Raw genomic sequence first — 12,164 nt, forward strand, 5'->3', positions numbered from 1 at the left:
CCCACTGACACAGCTAACAAGATAAACGACTTCTTCTCAAACATAGGATCTAATCTCGTCAGTAAAATCCCACGTACCAATGCCCGTGCCGGGGACTACCTAGATGGGAATTTCCCAAATTCCTTCTATCTTGTACCAACTGAGCCCACGGAAGTCACCGCGATCATAAAGTCACTTAAAAATAACTTGGGGAATCTGTCTCACGTCCCACCATTATTGTACAAGCGAGTGGCCCATGTCCTTTCGCATGCTATTACATTACTTTTTAACAAGTCACTAGAAACTAGCACTTTCCCTACACTACTCAAGACAGCAAGGGTTACACCAATACATAAAGGTGGTGACCCTACAGATGTAAACAACTATAGGCCAATATCAAACTTACCAGTGTTTTACCTGGAGTTTACCTGGAGAGAGTTCCGGGGGTCAACGCCCCCGCGGCCCGGTCTGTGACCAGGCCTCCTGGTGGATCAGAGCCTGATCAACCAGGCTGTTGCTGCTGGCTGCACGCAAACCAACGTACGAGCCACAGCCCGGCTGGTCAGGAACCGACTTTAGGTGCTTGTCCAGTGCCAGCTTGAAGACTGCCAGGGGTCTGTTGGTAATCCCCCTTATGTATGCTGGGAGGCAGTTGAACAGTCTCGGGCCCCTGACACTTATTGTATGGTCTCTTAACGTGCTAGTGACACCCCTGCTTTTCATTGGGGGGATGTTGCATCGTCTGCCAAGTCTTTTGCTTTCGTAGTGAGTGATTTTCGTGTGCAAGTTCGGTACTAGTCCCTCTAGGATTTTCCAGGTGTATATAATCATGTATCTCTCCCACCTGCGTTCCAGGGAATACAGGTTTAGGAACCTCAAGCGCTCCCAGTAATTGAGGTGTTTTATCTCCGTTATGCGCGCCGTGAAAGTTCTCTGTACATTTTCTAGGTCGGCAATTTCACCTGCCTTGAAAGGTGCTGTTAGTGTGCAGCAATATTCCAGCCTAGATAGAACAAGTGACCTGAAGAGTGTCATCATGGGCTTGGCCTCCCTAGTTTTGAAGGTTCTCATTATCCATCCTGTCATTTTTCTAGCAGATGCGATTGATACAATGTTATGGTCCTTGAAGGTGAGATCCAAAATCTTCGAGAAACTCGTGCACAGGAGAATATATTCATTTATAATGTCACAAAACATACTCATCCCCTGCCTATTTGGATTCAGGAAAAATAAAAGCACTAATGATGCAACTATAAAAATGCTAGACCTGCTTTACACAGCAGTGGAAAATAAGGAATATCCGCTAGGAATTTTGATTGACCTAAGAAAAGCGTTTGACACAGTAGACCACGGCATTCTACTCCACAAACTTGACCACTATGGTATAAGAGGCCATGCGCTTGCATATTTTAAATCCTACCTTTCTAATAGGTATCAGTATGTCACCATTAAAGACACAGCCTCATCAATACGGCCACTTGATACTGGAGTTCCGCAGGAAAGTGTCCTTGGACCCCTGCTCTTCCTCATTTACATCAATGATCTTCCAAACATATCCCAACACCTGAAACCCAATCTCTTTGCTGACGACACGACTTATGTCATCTCCCACCCTAATCTTGCCACCCTCAACACCATTGTTAACGAGGTGTTGCGCAACTTAACATTAAGATCGACAACACTCTAATTGCCAGACATAATGAGGGCAAATTCCTTGGCCTATACGTCGACAACAACCTAAATTTCAGCACCCATATCCAACACATAACAAAAAAAGTATCCAAAACGGTGGGGATCCTCTCCAAGATACGATACTACGTGCCGCAAACTGCCCTTCTCACATTATACCATTCACTTACATATCCATACCTCACCTATGCTATCTGTGCTTGGGGTTCAACTGCAGCAACACACCTAAAGCCAATAATAACCCAACAAAGAGCCGCAGTAAGAATAATCACTAAATCCCATCCCTGGCAACACCCCCCACCCCTTACTCTTCATAGATCTAAACTTACTCCCTGTTCAGAACATCCACACTTACTACTGTGCAATCTATATCTACAGGACCTTAAATTCCAATATTAACCTTGACCTAAAACACTTTCTTGATAGTTGTGACAGGATCCACAGGCATAACACCAGACACAAATATCTCTATGACATTCCCTGCGTTCGACTAAACCTTTACAAAAATTCAATGTATTTCAAATGACCTAAAATCTGGAACACCCTACCTGAAAACTCTAGAACTGCAGACGCATTCATCACTTTCAAAACTACAGTTAGAAAACATCTTATCTCCCTGATCCACCCCGACAACTAACTACATGATAACCACCTGGTGGTTCACAATTACACTCACTCACCCACTGACTATATAAACCCAGAAATACTAATCTTAATCTTAAAATAATAAATCCTAACTAGTCATAAGTTTGCCTATGATACTCCAACATAGACACTTTGTATTGTGCCAAAACAAAAGCATTCACATTGCTAAACTCACAAATTATGATGTAGTCACTCAGCCTTACTACCATAATCTGCAAGGATTTAATGTTAAGAATTAATCTAAGTCTGCCCGAAATGCCAGCCATGCTAGGTGTCCTAGTGGCCCCCTCTGTAATTAGTATTTTATAACATGTAAACCACACAATACCCAAAACCTGTAAAGTCCACATTGTAACCCTTATAGAGAATAAACTTGAATTGAATTGAATTGAATTGAATATTGTATGTGTCTGTGTGTTCTTGATAATTATTGTATTTCAGGGATAACCTCAACATGGTCGTCGAGGAGATGAAGAACCCGAGCAAGTGAGTACCTTACCAGTATTACTGACCCCACCTCACCAGTATTACTGACCCCACCTCACCAGTATTATTGACCCCACCCCACCAGTATTACTGACCCCACCTCACCAGTATTACTGACCCCACCTCACCAGTATTACTGACCCCACCTCACCAGTATTACTGACCCCACCCCACCAGTATTACTGACCCCACCTCACCAGTATTACTGACCCCACCTCACCAGTATTACTGACCCCACCTCACCAGTATTACTGACCCCACCCCACCAGTATTACTGACCCCACCTCACCAGTATTACTGACCCCACCTCACAAGTATTACTGACCCCACCTCACCAGTATTACTGACCCCACCCCGCCAGTATTACTGACCCCACCCCACCAGTATTACTGACACCACCCCACCAGTATTACTGACCCCACCTCACCAGTATTACTGACCCCACCTCACCAGTATTACTGACCCCACCTCACCAGTATTACTGACCCCACCCCACCAGTATTACTGACCCCACCCCACCAGTATTACTGACCCCACCCCACCAGTATTACTGACCCAACCCCACCAGTATTACTGACCCCACCCCACCAGTATTACTGACTCCACCCCACCAGTATTACTGACCCCACCTCACCAGTATTACTGACCCCACCTCACCAGTATTACTGACCCCACCTCACCAGTATTACTGACCCCACCCCACCCGTATTACTGACCCCCCCCCACCAGTATTACTGACCCCACCCCACCAGTATTACTGACCCCACCTCACCAGTATTACTGACCCCACCCCACCAGTATTACTGACCCCACCCCACCAGTATTACTGACCCCACCCCACCAGTATTACTGACCCCACCCCACCAGTATTACTGACCCAACCCCACCAGTATTACTGCCCCCACCCCGCCAGTATTACTGACCCCCCCTCACCAGTATTACTATGACCCCACCCCACCAGTATTACTGACCCCACCCCGCCAGTACTGACCCCACCCCACCAGTATTACTGACCCCACCCTACCAGTATTACTGACCCCACCCCGCCAGTATTACTGACCCCACCCCACCAGTATTACTGACCCCACCCCACCAGTATTACTGACCCCACCCCACCAGTATTACTGACCCCACCCCACCAGTATTACTGACCCCACCCCACCAGTATTACTGACCCCACCCCACCAGTATTACTGACCCCACCTTACCAGTATTACTGACCCCACCCCCCCAGTATTACTGACCCCACCCCACCCCACCAGTATTACTGACCCCACCCCCCCAGAATGACTGACCCCACCCCACCAGTATTACTGACCCCACCCCGCCAGTATTACTGACCCCACCCCACCAGTATTACTGACCCCACCCCGCCAGTATTACTGACAGTATTACTGACCCCACCTATACCAGTATTACTGACCCCACCTCACCAGTATTACTGACCCCACCCCACCAGTCTTACTGACCCCACCCCACCAGTATTACTGACCCCACCCCGCCAGCATTACTGACCCCACCCCACCAGTATTACTGACCCCACCCCGCCAGTATTACTGACCCCACCCCACCAGTATTACTGACCCCACCCCACCAGTATTACTGACCCCACCCCGCCAGTATTACTGACCCCACCCCAGTATTACTGACAGTATTACTGACCCCACCCCACCAGTATTACTGACCCCACTCCACCAGTATTACTGACCCCACCCCACCAGTATTACTGACCCCACCCCACCAGTATTACTGACCCCACCCCTCCAGTATTACTGACCCCACCCCACCAGTATTACTGACCCCACCCCACCAGTATTACTGACCCCACCTCACCAGTATTACTGACCCCACCCCACCAGTAATACTTACCCCGCCCCACCAGTATTACTGACCCCACACCACCAGTATTACTGACCCCACCCCACCAGTATTACTGACCCCACCCCACCAGTATTACTGACCCCACCCCACCAGTATTACTGACCCCACCCCACCAGTATTACTGACCCCACCCCACCAGTATTACTGACCCCACCCCACCAGTATTACTGACCCCACCCCACCAGTATTACTGACCCCACCCCACCAGTATTACTGACCCCACCCCAGTATTACAGTATTACTGACCCCACCCCGCCAGTATTACTGACCCCACCCCACCAGTATTACTGACCCCACCCCACCAGTATTACTGACCCCACCCCACCAGTATTACTGACCCCACCCCACCAGTATTACTGACCCCACCCCACTGACCCCACCCCACCAGTATTACTGACCCCACCCCGCCAGTATTACTGACCCCACCCCCCCAGTATTACTGTCCCCACCCCGCCAGTATTACTGACCCCACCCCACCAGTATTACTGACCCCACCCCGCCAGTATTACTGACCCCACCCCACCAGTATTACTGACCCCACCCCGCCAGTATTACTGACCCCACCCCACCAGTATTACTGACCCCACCCCACCAGTATTACTGACCCCACCGCTCCAGTATTACTGACCCCACCCCACCAGTATTACTGACCCCACCCCGCCAGTATTACTGACCCCACCCCACCAGTATTACTGACCCCACCCCGTATTACCAGTATTACTGACCCCACCCCACCAGTATTACTGACCCCACCCCGCCAGTATTACTGACCCCACCCCACCAGTATTAATGACCCCACCCCACCAGTATTACTGACCCCACCCCGCCAGTATTACTGACCCCACCCCACCAGTATTACTGACCCCACCCCGCCCGGATTACTGACCCCACCCCACCAGTATTACTGACCCCACCCCGCCAGTATTACTGACCCCACCCCACCAGTATTACTGACCCCACCCCACCAGTATTACTGACCCCACCCCACCAGTATTACTGACCCCACCCCACCAGTATTACTGACCCCACCACACCAGTATTACTGACCCCACCCCACCAGTCTTACTGAACCCACCACACCAGTATTTCTGACCCCACCCCACCAGTATTACTGACCCCACCCCGTCAGTATTACTGACAGTATTACTGACCCCACCCCGCCAGTATTTCTGACCCCACCCCACCAGTATTACTGACACCACCCCGCCAGTATTACTGACCCCACCCCGCCAGTATTACTGACCCCACCCCACCAGTATTACTGACCCCACCCCACCAGTATTACTGACCCCACCCCACCAGTATTACTGACCCCACCCCACCAGTATTACTGACCCCACCCCACCAGTATTACTGACCCCACACCACCAGTATTACTGACCCCACCCCACCAGTATTACTGACCCCACCCCACCAGTATTACTGACCCCACACCACCAGTATTACTGACCCCACCCCACCAGTATTACTGACCCCACCCCACCAGTATTACTGACCCCACCCCACCAGTATTACTGACCCCACCCCACCAGTATTACTGACCCCACCTCACCAGTATTACTGACCCCAGTATTACTGACCCCACCCCACCAGTATTACTGACCCCACCAGTATTACTGACCCCACCAGTATTACTGACCCCACCCCACCAGTATTACTGACCCCACCCCACCAGTATTACTGACCCCACCTCCCAGTATTACTGACCCCACCCCACCAGTATTACTGACCCCACCCCCCCAGTATTACTGACCCCACCCCCAGTATTACCAGTATTACTGACCCCACCTCACCAGTATTACTGACACCCCACCAGTATGACCCCAGCTCACCAGTATTACTGACCCCACCTTACCAGCATTACTGACCCCACCCCACCAGTATTACTGACCCCACCCCGCCAGTATTACTGACCCCACCCCACCAGTATTACTGACCCCACCTCACCAGTATTACTGACCCCACCCCACCAGTATTACTGACCCCACCCCACCAGTATTACTGACCCCACCTCACCAGTATTACTGACCCCACGCCACCAGTATTACTGACCCCACCTCACCAGTATTACTGACACCTCACCAGTATTACTGACCCCACCCCACCAGTATTACTGACCCCACCCCACCAGTATTACTGACCCCACCCCACCAGTATTACTGACCCCACCTTACCAGTATTACTGACCCCACCCCACCAGTATTACTGACCCCACCCCGCCAGTATTACTGACCCCACCCCGCCAGTATTACTGACCCCACCCCACCAGTATTACTGACCCCACCTCCCACCAGTATTACTGACCCCACCCCACCAGTATTACTGACCCCACCCCACCAGTATTACTGACCCCACCCCAGTATTACCAGTATTACTGACCCCACCTCACCAGTATTACTGACCCCACCCCACCAGTATTACTGACCCCACCACACCAGTATTACTGACCCCACCCCACCAGTATTACTGACCCCACCACACCAGTATTACTGACCCCACCCCACCAGTATTACTGACCCCACCTCACCAGGATTACTGAACCCCCCTCACCAGTAATACTGACACCAGTATTACTGACACCAGTATTACTGACCCACCAGTATTACTGACCCCACCTCACCAGTATTACTGACCCCACCCCGCCAGTATTACTGACCCCACCTCACCAGTATTACTGAATTACTGACCCCACCCCACCAGTATTACTGCCCCCACCCCACCAGTATTACTGACCCCACCCCCCCAGTATTACTGACCCCACCCCACCAGTATTACTGACCCCACGCCACCAGTATTACTGACCCCACCTCCCACCAGTATTACTGACCCCACCCCACCAGTATTACTGACCCCACCCCACCAGTATTACTGACCCCACCTATTACACCAGTATTACTGACCCCACCTCACCAGTATTACTGACCCCACCCACCAGTATTACTGACCCCACCCCACCAGTATTACTGACCCCACCTCACCAGTATTACTGACCCCACCTCACCAGTATTACTGACCCAACCACACCAGTATTACTGACCCCACCTCACCAGTATTACTGACCCCACCTCACCAGTATTACTGACCCCACCCCACCAGTATTACTGACCCCAGCTCACCAGTATTACTGACCCCACCTCACCAGTATTACTGACCCCAGCTCACCAGTATTACTGACCCCACCTCAACAGTATTACTGACCCCACCCCACCAGTATTACTGACCCCACCTCACCAGTATTACTGACCCCACCTCACCAGTATTACTGACCCCACCTCACCAGTATTACTGACCCAACCTCACCAGTATTACTGACCCCACCCCACCAGTATTACTGACCCCACCTCACCAGTATTACTGACCCCACCCCACCAGTATTACTGACCCCACCCCACCAGTATTACTGACCCCACCCCACCAGTATTACTGACCCCACCCCACCAGTATTACTGACCCCACCTCACCAGTATTACTGACCCCACCCCACCAGTATTACTGAGCCCACCACCAGTATTACTGACCCCACCCCACCAGTATTACTGACCCCACCTCACCAGTATTACTGACCCCACCCCACCAGTATTACTGACCCCACCTCACCAGTATTACTGACCCCACCCCACCAGTATTACTGACCCCACCTCACCAGTATTACTGACCCCACCTCACCAGTATTACTGACCCCACCTCACCAGTATTACTGACCCCACCCCACCAGTATTACTGACCCCACCCCACCAGTATTACTGACCCCACCCCACCAGTATTACTGACCCCACCTCACCAGTATTACTGACCCCACCTCACCAGTATTACTGACCCCACCTCACCAGTATTACTGACCCCACCCCACCAGTATTACTGACCCCACCCCACCAGTATTACTGACCCCACCTCACCAGTATTACTGACCCCATCCCACCAGTATTACTGACCCCACCTCACCAGTATTACTAACCCCACCCCACCAGTATTACTGACCCCACCCCACCAGTATTACTGACCTCACCTCACCAGTATTACTGACCCCACCTCACCAGTATTACTGACCCAACCTCACCAGTATTACTGACCCCACCTCACCAGTATTACTGACCCCACCTCACCAGTATTACTGACCCCAGCCCACCAGAATTACTGACCCCACCTCACCAGTATTACTGACCCCACCTCACCAGTATTACTGACCCCACCTCACCAGTATTACTGACCCCACCTCACCAGTATTACTGACCCCACCTCACCAGTATTACTGACCCCACCCCACCAGTATTACTGACCCCACCCCCCCCGGATTACTGACCCCACCTCACCAGTATTACTGACCCCCCCCCACCAGTATTACTGACCCCACCCCACCAGTATTACTGACCCCACCTCACCACCAGTATTACTGACCCCACCTCACCAGTATTACTGACCCCACCCCACCAGTATTACTGACCCCACCCCGTATTACTGACCCCACCTCACCAGTATTACTGACCCCAGTATTACTGACCCCACCCCACCAGTATTACTGACCCCACCCCACCAGTATTACTGACCCCACCTCACCAGTATTACTGACCCCACCCCACCAGTATTACTGACCCCACCCCACCAGTATTACTGACCCCACCTCACCAGTATTACTGACCCCACCCCACCAGTATTACGGACCCCAGCTCACCAGTATTACTGTCCCCCACCTCACCAGTATTACTGACCCCACCCCACCAGTATTACTGACCCCACCCCACCAGTATTACTGACCCCACCTCACCAGTATTACTGACCCCACCCCACCAGTATTACTGACCCCACCTCACCAGTATTACTGACCCCACCTCACCAGTATTACTAACCCCACCCCACCAGTATTACTGACCCCACCCCACCAGTATTACTGACCTCACCTCACCAGTATTACTGACCCCACCTCACCAGTATTACTGACCCAACCTCACCAGTATTACTGACCCCACCCCACCAGTATTACTGACCCCACCCCACCAGTATTACTGACCCCACCCCACCAGTATTACTGACCCCACCCCACCAGTATTACTGACCCACACCCACCAGTATTACTGATCCCACCTCACCAGTATTACTGACCCCACCTCACCAGTATTACTGACCCCACCCCGCCAGTATTACTGACCCCACCCCACCAGTATTACTGACCCCACCTCACCAGTATTACTGACCCCACCTCACCAGTATTACTGACCCCACCTCACCAGTATTACTGACCCCACCTCACCAGTATTACTGACCCCACCCCACCAGTATTACTGACCCCACCTCACCAGTATTACTGACCCCACCCCACCAGTATTACTGACCCCACCTCACCAGTATTACTGACCCCACCTCACCAGTATTACTGACCCCACCCCACCAGTATTACTGACCCCACCTCACCAGTATTACTGACCCCACCCCACCAGTATTACTGACCCCACCTCACCAGTATTACTGACCCCACCTCACCAGTATTACTGACCCCACCTCACCAGTATTACTGACCCCACCCCACCAGTATTACTGACCCCACCCCACCAGTATTACTGACCCCACCCCCCCAGTATTACTGACCCCACCCCACCAGTATTACTGACCCCACCTCACCAGTATTACTGACCCCACCTCACCAGTATTACTGACCCCACCCCACCAGTATTACTGACCCCACCTCACCAGTATTACTGACCCCACCCCACCAGTATTACTGACCCCACCCCACCAGTATTACTGACCCCACCCCACCAGTATTACTGACCCCACCTCACCAGTATTACTGACCCCACCCCACCAGTATTACTGACCCCACCCCACCAGTATTACTGACCCCACCTCACCAGTATTACTGACCCCACCTCACCAGTATTACTGACCCCATCCCACCAGAATTACTGACCCCACCCCGCCAGTATTACTGACCCCACCCCCCCCGTATTACTTACCCCACCCCACCAGGATTACTGACCCCACCCCACCAGTATTACTGACCCCACCACACAACTATAACTGACCCCACCACACCAGTATTACTGACCCCACCTCACCAGTATTACTGACCCCACCCCACCAGTATTACTGACCCCACCCCACCAGTATTACTGACCCCACCTCACCAGTATTACTGACCCCACCTCACCAGTATTACTGACCCCACCCCACCAGTATTACTGACCCAACCCCACCAGTATTACTGACCCCACCTCACCAGTATTACTGACCCCACCTCACCAGTATTACTGACCCCACCTCACCAGTATTACTGACCCCACCTCACCAGTATTACTGACCCCACCTCACCAGTATTACTGACCCCACCTCACCAGTATTACTGACCCCACCTCACCAGTATTACTGACCCCACCTCACCAGAATTACTGACCCCAGCTCACCAGTATTACTGACCCCACCCCACCAGTATTACTGACCCCACCTCACCAGTATTACTGACCCCACCTCACCAGTATTACTGACCCCAGCTCACCAGTATTACTGACCCCACCTCACCAGTATTACTGACCCCACCTCACCAGTATTACTGACCCCACCTCACCAGTATTACTGACCCCACCTCACCAATATTACTGACCCCACCTCACCAGTATTACTGACCCCATCCCACCAGAATTACTGACCCCACCCCACCAGTATTACTGACCCCACCTCACCAGTATTACTGACCCCACCTCACCAGTATTACTGACCCCACCCCACCAGTATTACTGACCCCAGCTCACCAGTATTACTGACCCCACCCCACCAGTATTACTGACCCCAGCTCACCAGTATTACTGACCCCACCTAACTAGTATTACTGACCCCAGCTCACCAGTATTACTGATCCCACCTCACCAGTATTACTGACCCCACCTCACCAGTATTACTGACCCCACCCCACCAGTATTACTGACCCCACCTCACCAGTATTACTGACCCCACCTCACCAGTATTACTGACCCCATCCCACCAGAATTACTGACCCCAGCTCACCCTCATTATTAACCCCACCCCCATCAAAGACTTGGAGGTATACTCTCATTCCTCAGATTAAACAATTTCCCCACCTCATAAATATCCCATTCCCCAAGAGTTGTGTGACTCATATGAGTTTAGCGCTTCCACATGATTATACTACTACTACTACTACTACCACTATTATAAGTACTACTGTTACTCTACTACGACCATTTCTACCACTAATTACTACTATTACAGCCGCTACTACCATTGTTACTACTACTTCCACCACTACTACCACCACTACTACTACTACTACTACTACAATTACTACTACTACTACTACTACTACTACTACTACTACTACTACTACTTCCACCACCACCACCACCACTACTACTACTACTACTACTACTACTACTACTACTACTACTACTTCCACCACCACCACCACCACTACTACTACTACTACTACTACTACTACTACTACTACTTCCACCACCACCACCACTACTACTACTACT

The 12,164-nt window shown here is 51.4% G+C and overlaps 1 protein-coding gene across 1 annotated transcript in view; it reads left to right on the top strand.

Moving 5' to 3' along the window:
• The window catches only part of LOC128690387 (Y+L amino acid transporter 2-like), a 58,087-nt gene that overhangs the window by 35,239 nt on the left and 10,684 nt on the right, over nt 1–12,164 (top strand). Inside the window, exon 4 of the mRNA XM_053779071.2 lies at nt 2,755–2,799. Within this exon, the coding sequence (XP_053635046.1) occupies nt 2,755–2,799 (45 nt within the window). The remainder of the gene's footprint in view (nt 1–2,754; nt 2,800–12,164) is intronic.

This window comes from Cherax quadricarinatus, chromosome 1, assembly GCF_038502225.1.
Source record: "Cherax quadricarinatus isolate ZL_2023a chromosome 1, ASM3850222v1, whole genome shotgun sequence".
Classification (NCBI taxonomy): Eukaryota; Metazoa; Arthropoda; class Malacostraca; order Decapoda; family Parastacidae; genus Cherax; species Cherax quadricarinatus.